Here is a 17544-nt window from a genome sequence, read left to right as displayed (position 1 = left end):
AAGTCAGGTTCTAAGGGCATTGAATAATGGGGTAATATTATATTTTCTAGTGGTGTCTAATTCAGTCACCATTTTGATGCAGATTCCCGCAGACACTACCTAGCACTGCAATAAATTTATGTAGTGCCTTTTTCTCGGTGCCAATACATCCAGATTCTCAATATCTGTTTGCTGTTACCTACAAGGGAATTCAGCATATCTGGGCTAGATTAAGCAAAGGATTTCTAGACAGTCTTTCTTTGTACTTGCAAAATAACCTGCAATCTTTTGTACCTACAGATAGTTCAGTCCTTTCCCAGTATGTGGATGACCTGCTGTGCTCCAAATCATTTGAAGCATCGGTGTCAGACACTAAACAGTTGTGTTTTCATGCAGAAACAAGGTGTCGCAGGACAGTATTCAACAGTTCACTGACAAATACCTAGGTTAGGTTATAACTTGGTACTAGGCCAAATACAATTAGACCCTCAAAGGGGGGAGTTTGGGTATACATTTACTAAGATAGATAGATAGATAGATAGATAGATAGATAGATAGATAGATAGATAGATAGATAAAAACCAGATGATGAATTTCATAATACAGTACATTTTTATGAGTGATATATGCATGCATTCAAGTTCATAACATAAGAAATTATAGAACGTGATACAAAATATTACACTTTATCATGAGTAACATTTGATGGATACACAAACAGAGCCGAACATTCAACTCATATATAAGTAAAGATTATGTTAAGAACTGTGGCTGAGGTACACATGGCTGTCACAACTTTAATCCAGTTGCTTTCTTGTCTTCCTCATCCTCAAAAGTGGGGAATATAAACAATATAATGTGGATGAGTACAACAATTATGACAGTAGCAAGACAATACTTTTATAACTGAAATTAGTATGAGAGTTAGTGAATTAGTATTAGTAGTAGTAAATTGTTGCTGCCAACTTTTGCTATAGGATATGTCCTGAGTTATGTGCATCTAAGGGTAACTAACATGAATTAGATTGCACAAGCTTATTACAGTAGTATGAAGTTACATCGTGTTCTAGCATTTGACCAAAATAACTTAAAAAAGAACTTAAAGCAATATAATTTCTTTACAAAGATTACAAATTATTTGATAAAGATAAGAAAGCTATAGTACGTTGATGGTTACTGAGGGTGTTTTTGGGATGATTAAAAACAACATTGTTTTAAATACAACATAGTTTACTGCTAAAAAGAAACTATAGTATGTGTAACACGTGTTAAGTAATAAAGCGCAACGGAGCGCTATATAAGAAATTAATAATAAGGTGGCCAGATGTGTGGTCTACTGCTTCAAATGCAGTAAAGTTTTCTTTTTTATAGAAAGAGTTTGTAGGAGTTTGGGGGGAAAAAAAGAAAAAAGAAAATATGGTGATTTTTGCTATGAATATTTTTCAATGAATATGTGTAAAGTTGAGAATAGAATCAAGTCATAATTTGCCAGGGAAGGTTTACAGAATTAAGCATTATTAATCTACAAAAGAGACAGGAATGGCAGAATCATAACCACGGCATGGTACAATCGGTGGTTTAATAGTGGTAGAATTACACCTAAACTCCTGCTTGGTCTCTCTTCTGCAAAACCTTTTTCTTTTGTTGTTTTTGGAATTCAGCAAAGAACCAAGTAATTCAGAGACTGACTCAAAACTACAAACTGACTTGACTGTTCAACATGTCACACAATTATTTAAACAATTACAAGAATATCAAAAGCTGTAAGAACTTTGGAAGAATATTTAACCAGTACGAACACTTAGTCCGGCACAGAACAAATCACTGAGAAAGTGGAGACTGTGTTATGGTGATAATTTGCTTATGTTTCGGTTCCATTACAGATCGCATAGGATGGTCCTTGGCAGTACTGCTGACTACTGATACAGCCATTGCAAAGGCTGCGGAAGAAGGACACCTAGATCCATGAGCTTGCATTGGAATGAAAAGGTCAGAGACAAGAGCTTAAAGGAACCTAAAATCTCAAAATTGTATGGAGATACAGGGACTATTACTACTATTACTACCACAGAGTTATATTCGAATGAACCCTTCAATCGAGATGGAGATGATTGACTATAATAGACTATGTGCTTATAGGCTAATATCCTACAGAACTTTTAAAATTCTTGAAAGTATACTGGGAGCGATGTTTTTGTTTATTGAAGAGAGAGCGAGCAGAAGTGTGCTGTAGGTATGAGTACTCATCCATTAATGTGGATGGGACTTATTTCAATAAGACTCTTCCTTCCTCTTTTCTAAGCAGGAAATCCAGAGAGCTTTCTGACCGGTGTAAAGATCACCCTTTGAAAAATGTGGTTGTGAGTATTGTACTCCACTTGAAGACAGATGTATAGAGTGATATATGGATAATTTAGGATATTATTCCAAGGAATATCCAGTCCAACAATACCACTAAATGTTGGGAAAGAGTTTGGGTACTACAGCTATATAAATATTATTACTAATTATTATTATTATTATTATAATTGTTAGATTTGTATACAAAGACAGAAAAAAAGCAATTGGTTTCCCCAGCACCCTGAATGATAATAGTAACCAGATATAAATCCCACATGATAATATAATTCAGAGATCTTCGTTACACATATTTGCGCAAATGTGTGGTTAAGCCCCAAAGCCACATCAAGGCCTCTCTGTATATTTGGGGTCCCTAGCGCTACATCTAGGTGCAGGGTGTGGCAACCCAAAACACCAGAATGAGCCAGAAAGCCCAGCGTGGCATACCAGTGTAAAAAACTATAGTGTTAATAAATTAGTATTTAGGAAGCCGAAGCTATAGAGAGGGTGATACAAACATGAAATGTAATTAAAATAGAGAAATAGAAGGGGCGTGGCCTGGCTGGCAACTGAGCTGGACGTGATCTGACTGAGCTCCCGAGTAAAAGCTCATAAAAACACCTTTTTCCCCCTCCACCTGCTCTACACGATCTTCCCTGGCGGCTTGGACCTTCACCTGACAAGCGGGCTGAGACGGAGGCGAGCTGCGGAATCGGGGGACGGCGTGTGCCGTCTCTGCGGGTTGCGGCCCTCCCGTTTAGCGGAAGCCGGGACCTAAATTTTGGAGGAGCTCCGGAGCGTTACTCGGACCATCTGGCGGGAGCCTGGGAGTGCCGCACTGTTCATCGGCTCATCGGAGCCTGCAGCCCTCCCTCTGTGCGCCGCTCGGTCACCCGTCGGGCAGCTGAGCTGGATGCTGACAGCGGGGAGAGGCAGCAGAAGTGTGAGTAGCCCATAGCGGCGGCCATTTTATTTTCCTGACGGAGAGGCTGACGGGCGCCCAGGCACCTATACCTATACCTATACCTATACTTAGATACCAGGAGAGAGCTCCTTCCTTCTCCCCTACTCCTACCACATATATACCTGCTGAATAACTGAATAGCTACATCCTTCAAAAATACAGTGTGGAAACAGATGACTTACCCTCCATTCTCTGTGTTCCCTCCACTTTATTAAATAAGAGCTATAGTGCTTGCCAGCCATCCACTGTGACTTACTATCATCTAGTCACCCCCCCACCTCATCTTGTTTATACTGCATATGTATATACGGAGCGTAATATAGATCTTCATATCCCTGGAAGGACACTGCTGGCCGGGTCCTCCCGGTGAAGGGGATACCTGTGACTTTATACATAGGATAATTTAAAGGCTCCCACAGTAACACCTATTTGTTTTTTTTTTTTTTTTTTCTTTGGTTTGTTTTGTTTTGTTTTGTTGTTTTGTTTTTTGAGATAGCTTCCAGCTTCGGTTTTATGCGGTGAGCAGCCTCCCCGCCTAGCTCCGGGGACACCCGGCTACTTACATCACAGCACAGCTAAATTTCAATCACATAAAATCAGCGACCTATATCGTTTTGCCTTACAGCCTTATGGACAAATTTTTGTCACCCGGCGCTACCATTAAACCGGCGCCCATTACGCCAATAGGACGCCAGGAGAAACGTAGAGCCGCGTCAGAAATGGCGCCTGGTATTACAACACCACCGGCATCGCCGGCATCGAAAAAAGCTGCGGCAACGCAACCTTTTACAGATTTACCTCAGGTCAGTCGTCCTTCGGACTCACCTATTACCTTTGCTGATCTTACGGATGCTATCACTCAAGCAATGGCACCTCTGTTGGCACGGGCAGTATCTGACATAACCTCTCAACTGCACCAACTATCACAAAAGGTACAAGTAAATGAAAATAGAATTGGCGGTCTTGCTCATGATATGTCTGAAGTTCAGGGTCGCATAGTGCGCCTAGAAAAAGAAAATTACCAACTATGGAACAAGCTAGATGACGCAGAAAATAGATCTAGAAGAAATAATATACGCCTGGTGGGCCTACCGGAAACAGTCACGGGGCCCGAATTGGTGACTTTTGTGCAAACAACATTACCCTCTATTTTGGGCATCTCCGATGTCTGCAAAGACCTTGTGATAGAGAGAGTTCATAGGATTGGCCCTCCTCAACGTTCATCAGATAACCGCCCTCGGGTAACGATCTTCAGATGTCTTAATTACCTGCATAGAATGGCTTTTTGGACAGCTTCTAGGAAGCTTAAACAAATCCAATGGGAAAATAATCGCCTCTACATTTTTCAAGACTTTTCAGCAGAACTGACCCGTGCTAGGAAGGCTTTCACTCCAGTCTGTTCTAGGCTTGTAAAAGACAAACGTAAATTCTCATTACTCTACCCAGCTAAATTACGTATTTATATGGGCGACTCTCATCTGGATTTTACCTCCTCTGAAGACGCCATGGCGTATCTAACTGAAGACCTTTCTGTAGAACAGGAGGACATTTCAGACGCATCAGAAATTGCGCAACCTTGAAGCCATGGATGGCTATATAGGTCATCGTTTTACGGTTATACATTCCTAATATATACGATATGATTATATGTATAATTTCCCTGTCTTAAGCTCTGTCTCATATACGATTTGCTCTGGGATTCCATTGTGGAATCTATAACTCAGGATAACAAGCTGTGGACAAACTCGTGATACAAGGTTGCGCTTCTATATATATATACATGGACATTTTCAAGTAACTATATAGTCTAATGTGTTCTTTAGTATTCCTCCTGCTAGCATCTTGGCTAATTAGCAGATTTTTGTTACTGTTCAATTTTAGTCTTACTATGAATGGGCCAACAATTTCATAGGTGTCATATATTGTACATCCCACATATTTTGTAATTTTTATTTTTCCTCTTGGTCGCTTAGATAGTGAAGTAGTCGCGGTAGAACCGGTAGCGCCTTTGCCGGACCATGTTCATTCTCTATTATGTTCAATTTTCTTATATCCCACTTATACTGGAAGTTAGGTTTGTAGATCCAAACTTCTCATATTACAATTTATTATTATTGTGTAGATATTCCCTCTGCCCCTCCCTACCCTCTCCCCATTTCCTTGCAGCAACTCCTTCGACTGATGTGGCGATCGATATAGCTCCGACTCTGCAGTACATCTCCTCTTGGATCATCAATGGCTGAGATCAGGATTGGCACACTCAACGTGAGAGGTATCAAAACCCCGGCGAAACGCCGTAAAGTTTTGTTGTATCTATCTAGATCAGACATTGATTTTGCACTTATTCAAGAAACTCACTTGACCCAAGTAGAATCACAGAAACTACAGACACTAGGTTGGTCACTAATAGCAGCCGCCCCCTTTAACTCAAAGTCTCGAGGTGTAGCTCTATTAGCTAGACGCCAACTTAAGATTAACCTCGCATATACTGACTTAGACCCGCAGGGGCGTTTCCTAATAGTTCAATTGGTTCTGGAAAATTACCCGCTTACTTTCTGCTCGGTATATGCTCCGAATCAATACGACAAGATTTTTTTCCAGAACTTAATAACCAAACTGACCCCTTTTTGCTCGGATAATCTTATTGTATGTGGGGATTTTAATCTTGTTTCATCCTTAGTCCTGGATCGCCCTCACCCCTCCCACACTTCACATAAACTCCCGAAATATGGAATGCCGCACTTCTTCAAAACTTTACAATTGATTGATATTTGGCGGGCCTTGTTCCCTACTGACAAAGATTTCTCTTGCCACTCTTCTACTCATAATACATTTTCACGTATAGACTATGTCTCTATATCGTACAAATTATTTCCACAGGTCACCTCTTCTCATATTGAACCAATAATTATCTCTGATCATGCTCTGGTATGGTTCTCATTAAAGCTGAGATATAACTCCCCCCCAACACATCACTGGAGATTTCCATCTCATCTGATTACCTCTACTAAATTTCACGATATGTTACACGGGAAATGGGACTCCTATTACTTTTGCAACGAATTACATTCGGTAGAAAACCCCCCTCTATTCTGGCAGGCAGCTAAATCCGTCCTTCGGGGAGACATAATATCGTATACTTCAGCTTTAAAAAAGAAATATGCTCAATCTTATTTGGAAATGCAACAATCCTTGTCGGATGCCTTCCAAGTTTTTAAAACTAATCCTACTCCACTTAATAAGCAAACATACTCTACTCTGAAATTGCAGTTTGACGAATTTCTTTCAGCTATGGGAGATAAGTACAAATTTAATGTAGATTTCCGCTTCCATAGATTCGGAAATAAAACTGGGAAACTATTGACAAATTTATTGAAGGGCTCTTCGAATCCCATGATAGTTCATCCTTTAAGACTCCCTGATGACTCCCTTACTACAGACCCTATGCAAATAACTGAAATCATGAGGTCATATTATGAGTCTCTATATTCCGACTCTGAGGTCATTGATCAAACAACAATTTCAAAGTTTCCTCTACCCACAAATTCATCTCCATCTATGTCTTCCTCCCTACATAACTTAGATGTTACAAACACTTGGATATTTCCAAGCTTACCACAGGTTCCTTCTGAATATGTCACATTACTATCTAAGCCAATTACCCTGGGAGAAGTTAGAGAGGTAATTCAACATCTTAAAAGTAATAAGGCACCTGGACCCGATGGCCTCACTAATGAATTTTACAAGCTCCTTATAGACAAAATAGATGTTCATTTACTAGCTCTATATAACTCTATTATAGAGTCTAATTCTTTGCCTTTACATTTTAACTCAGCTATCATTAAGGTTCTGTTAAAACCCGGACGAGATAATGCATCTCCTGGCTCATATCGCCCTCTATCTCTCCTGAATGTAGATTTTAAAATATTTACAAAGATTCTTGCGGAGCGCCTCAAACATTCCCTCCCATCTGTAATTCATTCTGATCAAACAGGTTTTATTTGGGGACGTCATTCGGTCACAAATGTTCGTAAAGTATTATCCGTCATATTACATTGCTCCCAACAATCCTCATTAGATCAAAAAGCAGTATTAGCCTTAGATGCCGAGAAGGCGTTTGATCTTATCACCTGGCCTCACCTTTTCCAATCACTACGTAAGTTTGGTTATCCCCCGTCTTTTATTAGTATTATAAATACATTATATTCCTCTCCAAAATCTCAACTCCACTGTAATGGCCATCTCTCTCAACCCTTTGTTATTTGTAAAGGCACCCGCCAAGGATGTCCCCTTTCACCCCTGCTTTTTGCACTCGCCATTGAACCCCTTGCAGTCGCAATCCGTAACTCGTCTTCGATCAAAGGCGTAGCCATCAACGACGTGGAACTGAAATTAGCCTTATACGCTGACGATTTGCTTTTGTTTGTATCAAATCCCTCATCTTCTCTCCCCTCATTGCTATCCTTGATTGAAAATTTTGGCAGGCAGGCCGGTTTTAAAATCAATACTTCAAAATCTGAAATACTCACCCTTTCTTCTTCTCTCGCTAACCCTACCCAATCGTCTTTACAAGAATTTCCAGCATCAGTGTATAAAAACCATATAAAGTATTTGGGTTTAAATATTCCATCAGATATTACCCAGCTTTATAAATTAAATTATGCTCCTACATTTACAAAAATATCTTCTTTATATGAGAACTGGATGAACCTCCCCCTATCTTTATTGGGACGAGTTGCTGTAGTAAAGACGATAATCTTCCCTAAGATATTTTACAAATTACAAATGTTACCCATCAGTTTAACGAAATCTGATTTGAAGCGCTTTGACCAACTTACTTCCCAATTTATTTGGAATAAAAAACGTCCCAGGATAGCATTCCACAAACTTCAAACCCATAGATCTAAAGGTGGGCTATCGCTTCCTAATCTGTATCTATATTCTCTAGCTATACACTTTCGCTATATTACCGATTGGTTACTCGATAAGTCCTCCTATACTGATCTTCACGTAGACAAAGCATTACTATATCCTTACTCCCCCAGTGCTCTTATTCATACCAAAAAACGAGACATCCCTAAACTGATTTTACAAAATATGATGTTTACAGACACTTACAAGGCATGGCAATCAATCAACAGGAAACTTAAACGAGATCCTCAATCGTCCTCATTTATCTCAATTTGGGGTAATCTGGCATTCCCTCCTTCTATACATAATCCCGCTTTCTATGTTTGGCATTCCAAAGGATTGTCATTTACCTCACAAGTCTTTGACCCGGGGGGTGCATTGCGATCCTTCCAAGACCTACAATCCCTATTCAGTATACCCAAGCAAAACTTTTTTATGTATTTACAACTCAGACATTATGCCTTATCCCTAGATCACACTACACGTTTCGCACACTCAACTGATCCCCTTAACGCACTGCTTTCTCTAACGTTACGAGTTCCTTATTGTATTAGGTTTCTATACTCTCTGTTATCTCCGGAGACTGATAGCAAATCTTGGGAATCATTATGTAATACTTGGCACACAGACATTCCAGAAATTGTTTCGATTACCGATATAACTACACACTATCTCAACACTCTTAAATGTTTAAAATCTTCATATTTGCAAGAAGTACATATCAAAACTATACATAGAGCATATATTTCCCCTGCGCAGAGATTCCACATATGCCCGGAATCCTTATCCTCATGCCCAAAATGTCATAGCTCTAACGCATCATTTTTTCACTGCATTTTTGAGTGTAGAAAGATTAAAAAATTCTGGAACAAAATCTTGAATTACATAAATATTTTATTCCATGTATCCCTCCCTCTAGACCCTTTAGCATGTATTTGTACAAACTTTAAAAATTGGACTTCTAAATTTCCTATAACAAACTACATCCCTTTAATGACCATAATAGTAACCGTAGCAAAGAAAATTATTCTAATCCACTGGATATATCGGTCGTCTCCTTCGTTACAAGAAGTTAAAAATAAATTACTGCAACTTTTATATTTTGATAGGAAAGATACTCTGTCTGATGTAGATAAATGCATACAAAAATTTTACCAGAAATGGTCTCCATATATCGAATCGCTCAACTCGGAAACACAAAGACGCATTATGCAAGTTTTTGAAAACTCTGAATGGCAATTACTCCGTAACATAGCGAATTCTTAAATCTTATACCTCTCGCGTGGTTAATGGCCAGATTTGACTCTTTTAGAACCTAATTTGTATTGACGTATGGAGCTCTACCTATAAGATATTTTGTGAATTGCTGCTATATTCCCCTCCCCCCATCCTTTTCCTCCCCACTCTCTTAGATGTTTAGGAATGATACTATTTTGCTTTATTACTATGTATATTCACATTAAGGGTTCTTCGATAGTATACGTTTAATTTCAGAATCATTTTCATACGGCACCTGCTTACAACTCTGGTAATTATGATTGTCTGTGAAAATGATTTCTCTGAGCAGTATCAGAGATTTCTCAGGTTGCATTCTCTAATTTTAACTTGTAGAACACAGATATCCTTATATGCATATACGCTTCTTTGAATCCCTTTTATTGTTTAATTTTGAACCTGATTCTGTATTGTATTATTTGAAATTGTTTGCGTGGAACCTGTTTTCAATATTACAAAATTAAAAAATGTGTTTGAAAAAAAAAAAAAATAGAGAAATAGTGTTAGAAAACTAATAAGTGAAAAGTGTTAATAGAATGTAAAGGTATGCCACACTAAAGCCATCCAAGCTCAGCCAGTCCAGTGCACCACACCTCACACCTCCATTACCCCAATCTGGGTCTAATATTAACCAGCAAGGAGCCACATGATAATGGCTCCTTACTAAAATATGTCTAAGCTAAGAGCTACCTACCTTGGAGCAACCCCATAATGCTCCATGTGGCATGTCAGGGCCTGCACCTCCTCCTAATGCAGGAACCTCTCTGCCTCTCACAACAGACATATAGATTGGCAAATGCTCAATTAGCTTAGTGATATCATTCAGGTGCTCGAAAGGAAGGGGTATTTCTGAGCAAGAAAAAAAGCAATTGGTTTCCCCAGCACCCTGAATGATAACAGTAACCAGATATAAATCCCACATGATAATAGAATTCAGAGATCTTCGTTACACATATTTGGCAAATGTGTGGTTAAGCCCCAAAGCCGCATCAAGGCCTCTCTGTATATTTGGGGTCCCTAGCGCTATATCTAGGTGCAGGGTGTGGCACCCCAAAACACCAGAATGAGCCAGAAAGCCCAGCGTGGCATACCAGTGTAAAAAACTATAGTGTTAATAAATTAGTATTTAGGAAGCCGAAGCTATAGAGAGGGTGATACAAACATGCTCAGAAATACCACTTCCTTTCGAGCACCTGAATGATATCACTAAGCTAATTGAGCATTAACCAATCTATATGTATGTATACAAAGACACCAGCATTGTATAGTAACATGCCAAAGACAAAGTTCTCTATGTAAATTACATTTGATGTGATTACCAAAACTTTGTAGAGTTGTGATACAGTAACTGTGAAACAGATTCATGTAGATAGAAAGTTACAGGTGCTTATAGCAAGATAGGGCCACTAGTAATAATATTAGCTACACACATATGGGGTGTATTCCATTTAGTCCCAATAAAACAGATCAATAATACAGGAAAGATTACCTTATGCAGATAGGAAAGATTGATTTAAGGAAACGAGAAAGGATTGTTAACATATACAAACCTAATGTTTCTAGATGTGCTAGATATAATGAGTTAGGTATATAAAAAGTAATGGTTACATGATAGGATGTTTATTAAAGTTTATGATTTATTATTTGATTATACTGTACTTCACCAGGAATAGATTGAGAGGCTGAAGGAGATATCATACATAACTGGGAATGATAGATCCACTATGTCCTTAGGATATGATGTACAATTGGTTACCTATTAATTCTGAAGGTATTTGTTATTTAAGCAGATTAATTTAGCAATTCTAAACAAAAACACATAATCACTTGAGAAAAGTTTTCTTACAGAATGAACTGTTCCTAAATGAGTGATTGACCCAGTAATCAGGAAACATGTTCATGTCACCAGTGCATCAACAAAACATCAAATGTATACAGGTCACTAATAAGTTCTCCAATGGCTATTAGAGTTTTATGATTAATCAACTGGGAGTTGATATTTTATTTCATCTAAGCATAAAGGTGTTCTCCAAGATTCATGAAATCAGTGGGTGTGTTAAAAGAATTGGGTGTAACCATGTATTATAAAAAATAATTGAATTGCCATGTTTTTCTCTGTTGATGTCTTTGACCTCGGCTGAAAGGATGTGCTTCTCAGCCTGCATACAGGTGTGGTCTTTTAAATAAATCATTGTTTTCCAACTTCAATTCAATCTATTACTTAATTGCAACAAGGAAACCAAATGGTTAAATTAGGATTTGGCTATATATATATATATATATATACATATATATATATATATATATATATATATATATATATAAATGTATTAACCAATGGAGGTCTGGATTTGGAGTCACCCTCAAAATTAAAGTGGAAAAACACACTACAGGCTGACCCAACTTTGATGTAATGTCCTAAAAACAAGTCAAAATGAGGCTCAGTGGTGTGTGTGGCCTCCACGTGCATGTAGGACCTCCCTACAATGCCTGGGCATGCTCATGATGAGGTGGCGGATGGTTCTCCTGAGGGATCTCCTCCCAGACCTGGACTAAAGCATCTGCCAACTCCTGGACAGTCTGTGGTGCAACGTGGCGTTGGTGGATGGAGCAAGACATGATGTCCCAGATGTGCTCAATTGGATTCAGGTCTGGGGAACGGGCGGGTCAGTCCATAGCATCAATGCCTTTGTCTTGCAGGAACTGCTGACACGCTCCAGCCACATGAGGTCTAGCATTGTCTTGCATTAGGAGGAAGCCAGGGCCAACCACACCAGCATATGGTCTCACAAGGGGTCTGAGGGTCTCATCTCGGTACCTAATGGCAGTCAGGCTACCTCTGGTGAGCACATGGAGGGCTGTGCGGCCCCCCAAAGAAATGGCACCCCACACCATTACTGACCCACTGCCAAACCGGTCATGCTGGAGGATGTTTTAGGCAGCAAAACGTTCTCCTTGGCATCTCCATACTCTGTCACGTCTGTCACATGTGCTCAGTGAGAACCTGCTTCATCTGTGAAGAGAACAGGGTGCCAGTAGCGAATTTGCCAATCTTGGTGTTCTCTGGCAAATGCCAAACGTCCTGCACGGTGTTGGGCTATAAGCAAAACCCCCACCTGTGGATGTCGGGCCCTCATACCACCCTCATGGAGTCTGTTTCTGATTGTTTGAGTAGACATATGCACATTTGTGGCTTGTTGGAGGTCATTTTGCAGGGCTCTGGCAGTGCTCCTCCGGTTCCTCAATGCACAAAGGCAGAGATAGCGGTCCTGCTGCTGGGTTGTTGCCCTCCTACGGCCTCCTCCACGTCTCCTGATGTACTGGCTTGTCTCCTGGTAGCGCCTCCATGCTCTGGACACTATGCTGATAGACACAGCTAACCTTGCCACAGCTCGCATTGATGTGCCATCCTGGATGAGCTGCACTACCTGAGCCACTTGTGGGGGTTGTAGGGAGGTCATACAGGCACGTGGAGGCCACACACACTACTGAGCCTCATTTTGACTTGTTTTAAGGACATTACATCAAAGTTGGATCAGCCTGTAGTGTGTTTTTCCACTTTAATTTTGTGGGTGACTCCAAATCCAGACCTCCATGGATTAATAAATTTGATTTCCATTGATAATTTTTGTGTGATTTTGTTGTCAGCACATTCAACTATGTAAAGAACAAAGTATTTAATAAGAATATTTTATTCATTCAGATCTAGGATGTGTTATTTTAGAGTGTTCCCTTTATTTTTTTGATATATATATATATATATATATATGTTTATATTATGCTATAGTTTAGCATCCAATCATTGGCAAGTTTCTGCTGATATGTAGAACAGCTCTTTCTGCTTAAACTCTTCCTGGACAATAGGTGACTCCTAAACAAAAGGTCCCTTTGCTGACATAATAGGAGGCCAGAGGCTGCTGTTATGTAATTAGAATGCAAGTTGTTACCCTGTAATGGTGTCATTAGCATTTTCCATTATATTAATTGACTTTAGGAATATTTACACCTCATTTACAAGGCAAGGAGTTGGGCACGAGAAGCTACTGTGCTGAATGACTATATACTAATGTTATGACACCCTAATTTACATGTCACCTCTCAGTGTAAGAATTCCTTCTGGTCATCCTGGTAACTACTGGGGAGAGATGGGGGAGGAGTGACTATAAATAGGCTGTATCAGGTCACTGATAGCTGATGGAGGAGCTGCTGGATGAGTTACTGGTTGGAGAGCTGGATGGATGGTGGAGTAAGATAGAGACAGAGGAATATTCTCCAGAGTAAGGTGATAATATTATAGATTAGGATATATTTATATGTATGCAACATTAATAGATATTACATTATAGATATTGTCTTGTTATCAATACTTCAAAAATGTTATCTCAGCAATGGTGATATAGTTAGTAAAGCAATATAAACTGTTTCTATTTAAAAAGGATACACTACTCTAAATTTTATAATCTGTATTACATATTATTTATTAATATTGTATTGCAATAACCCCCAACACAAAAATAATGAAATATAACATTGACATTACATAATCTATATGTTTCTATGAGTTACAGTGAAGTTAGATATTCATGAAGCATTATACAAATGAATGTAAGCTCATACTAAATGTGTAAATATATTGATGGACATTTATAGTTTGTCTCCTAAAACCTGCAGAAACAATCTAGTTGTCACATAATCTTATAATCAAACTATTTGCTGAGCAATTACTACAAATTAGGCCCAAATTATTGGATCATTAGTGTGACAGCAATATATTGTTTATCAGTCATGTATCATGTGTGTATAATATAGCTGTATATACTCTGTCAGTGACCCAGTGTTACACAGAAATTCCCTTTTTACCCTTTAAAAATCAGGTATTTCATGTAACAATGATCAAGGTCTCCTATGCAGATATCACACTGAGCAGAATGACTGTGTAGGCAAATTAGTTAGTAAGAGGTGCCTGGAGGTGAAATATTGGTTGTTGCCAGCACTTATACACACACAACACACACACACACACACACACACACACACACACACAAGTATGCACATAAGTATGCTCCCAGATTTCCCCCTTATTTAACAATCACCCAACCATCAATCACGATCAACCCCAAGTCCAGAACCAGCCCTCCTAATTTACTAGTACCAACACCCCCGCTGAGCTCAGAAAATCTTTCTGGCCTTTAATTCACTACCAACACATGAGCAGCCCCACACTCATCCTCTTATTCACTACCATCAGCCCTGAGTGCACTATCAATGTCCCAGAAATACCCGGACACCCCCCCCCCTCAAACACTACAACACATACATCCTACACCTTCCTCCCTATGCACCACTTGTTGTTGAACAGGGATCCCACCATCTGGCTGCAGTGTGCTGCCCCATGCTCACTATTCTCACCTCCAGATCAGTGGAAACAGGGCCCACCTTGTAAGTAAGAGCCATGGAGAGATGATAAGCAGATAGAGGAGGTAGGGCAGAACATGCACTGTAGTATGTGCACCTGACTCTTAGTAGCCTGCTGCACTGCAGATCCTCTCCAGATTCCAGAGGGGGATCTGCAACTACTATGGCAGAAACAGGAAGGGCAATGGAGGAGGTTGCCCTATTCAGGGCAGGCATCTGGAGGTAACCTTCTCTATTGTCTTCAGTAGTTCCCCCACTTTTACCGTCATATGATCACATTTCCCCCATTACAATGGTGTGTGCATCCTGGTGCATCAGCTGACAGTAGGTGTGACAGGATCAGTAGCGTGTGTTACCCATCTATGGTCAGTGCAGGAGGTCAGTAATGTATAATCTGCACATTCTGAGGTGAGAGTAGGAGGATTATACAATCATTATGGAAACATTTAGAGATCACGTCTTAAGGTGCATACACACTGGGAGTTGTTGTCCAGTGTGTATGCATAATGATGATGTGAACATCGCTGGCAGGAAACTTGCTCTGTGCATACATACTGAGCGATTTTCACCTGGCCCAACGTTGTTCAACTTTGTTCACGGGGAAGAACCACTATCCACAGTAGGAGACTGTGGAAAGTGGTTCACTTGGCCGGTAAAACAGGCAGATGGATGGCGTCTGCCAGTGAAGATGCGGGAGCACGCATCAGCACTCACTGCTCATGACCTGGCCATACACACACTAGGAGGTTTGTAGCCTTAAGTATTGACATCTGCTGCAGGAATGTAGAGGCCTCTGTGCGGCACATGTAACTGGAATTGGGGATATAGCAATTTGACAACTTACAAATATTTTAAAAGAATGACGAAAGACTGGATCAAATTTCTCAGTGTACATAAATATAATGTAATATAATATAATGTCTTATTTCTTGCACAATATAACATTATTACTGTACAAACAGATTTATAACAGTAACCTTTATGCTTTTAAATGTGATCTATTTCTTGCAGGACAAAAAAGGAGCAAGATTCCCTCTAAGAATATAAGAAGATATAATAGAAAGGGACATTGTTCTCTGGTCAAGCCAACTACAGACATCATTTCTTTTGAAACTTCTTAAGGATTCTCAAAAACATTATTTATTTTATTAAGGAGAAGCCTTAGGAAGCTAATTATCTTATCTAATACATTATGAGTCTTACTGTAGAGAAACCACATCTGTGCTCTGAGTGTGACAAATGCTTTACATATAAATCACATCTTCTCAGACATCAGAGGAATCACACAGGAGAGAAACCACATCTGTGCTCTGAGTGTGACAAATGCTTTACATATAAATCAGAGCTTCTCACACATCAGAGGAGTCACACAGGAGAGAGACCATTTACATGTTCTGAATGCAGCAAGTGTTTTACCCGAAAGTCACATCTTGTTGAACATCAGAGGAGTCACACAGGAGAGAGACCATTTACATGTTCTGAATGTAGCAAATGTTTTACCATAAAGTCACATCTTGTTATACATCAGAGAAGTCACACAGGAGAGAGACCATTTACATGTTCTGAATGCAGTAAGTGTTTTTACCTAAAGGCAAATCTTGTTGTACATCAGAGGAGTCACACAGGAGAGAGACCATTTCAATGCTCTGAATGCAGCAAGTGTTTTAGCCAAAGGTCACATCTTGTTAAACATAAGGAGTCTCACATTAGAGGAACCATATAAATGTTTTGAATGCAGCAAGTTTTTAACTAGAAAGATAACACTTACAAGTATTAATCACATGGGGAGTCACTCTGAGGGCCTGACTGTAGGACATGCTTGATAAATATGTTATCTTGTATCACTTCAATATAGTTACAAGTGAGGACATTTTTATTTTCTGAATGTCACACGTTTTTTTTTTATATAAATCAATGTTGTTAAAGACCAGAGAAGAGAAACATCTATAGTTGCACCTCTGCACCAGTATAATGTAATAAACAATATGCATGGTAAAATTCCCCAAAAATACTGAAATGAGTATTTATGTATTTGTAATTATAATTCTTACACTCTCATCACATACTGACACCTAATACAATAGTATATAAAAATATCTGGGAGGAGTTTCTCGGTGCAGTGCACTGGCTTAAATCATATTTTTTGTTTTTTTTATAAAAGTAAGAATATCCATATTAAACAATATCATCAAACAATTAGAACAATTAGAACATAAAAGGAAGTAACTAAAGTAATAAATAGAGTATAAATAACATAAAAAAAGAACAATGTGTCTGGTGTAAGTGTTGATGGTGCATCTGGTAGTGCCACTGATCTCTATAATATACAGCTGATCTGCTCATGCAGGTGCTGGGACTAGTAGAGGAAAGAGATCTATATCCAGTAGTGAGTTCCAGCAGCTCCTCTCAGTTTCTTTCTATAGGATCACTTCAATTACCTGCAAATTTCTCATGTCCACAAGTAAGTAACATAGTAACATAGTATCTAAGGTTGAAAACAGACAATTGTCCATCGAGTTCAACCTATTTGTGGTCTCCTATGCAGGATTATTTTGTATTAAATTTTGACTGATGTTGATGACTGCCGTTACGTTTTACCCCTCTTTTTTATAATAACCATAGTGCGTGACTATGTCCCGTAACCCTGGATATCCTTATCC

At 39.2% G+C, this 17544-nt stretch overlaps 1 protein-coding gene across 1 annotated transcript; it reads left to right on the top strand.

Annotated features, from left to right (window-relative positions):
* Positions 1–16076: 16076 nt before the first annotated feature.
* On the top strand, positions 16077–16607 carry LOC134934255 (gastrula zinc finger protein XlCGF71.1-like). Its single transcript, XM_063929730.1, has one exon. It carries the CDS (start codon positions 16077–16079, stop codon positions 16605–16607), a length of 531 nt encoding a protein of 176 aa, XP_063785800.1.
* Positions 16608–17544: the final 937 nt, after the last annotated feature.

The sequence above is a fragment of the Pseudophryne corroboree genome, chromosome 6 (assembly GCF_028390025.1).
Source record: "Pseudophryne corroboree isolate aPseCor3 chromosome 6, aPseCor3.hap2, whole genome shotgun sequence".
Lineage (NCBI taxonomy): Eukaryota > Metazoa > Chordata > Amphibia > Anura > Myobatrachidae > Pseudophryne > Pseudophryne corroboree.
This window is presented reverse-complemented; position numbering and strand designations above follow the sequence as displayed.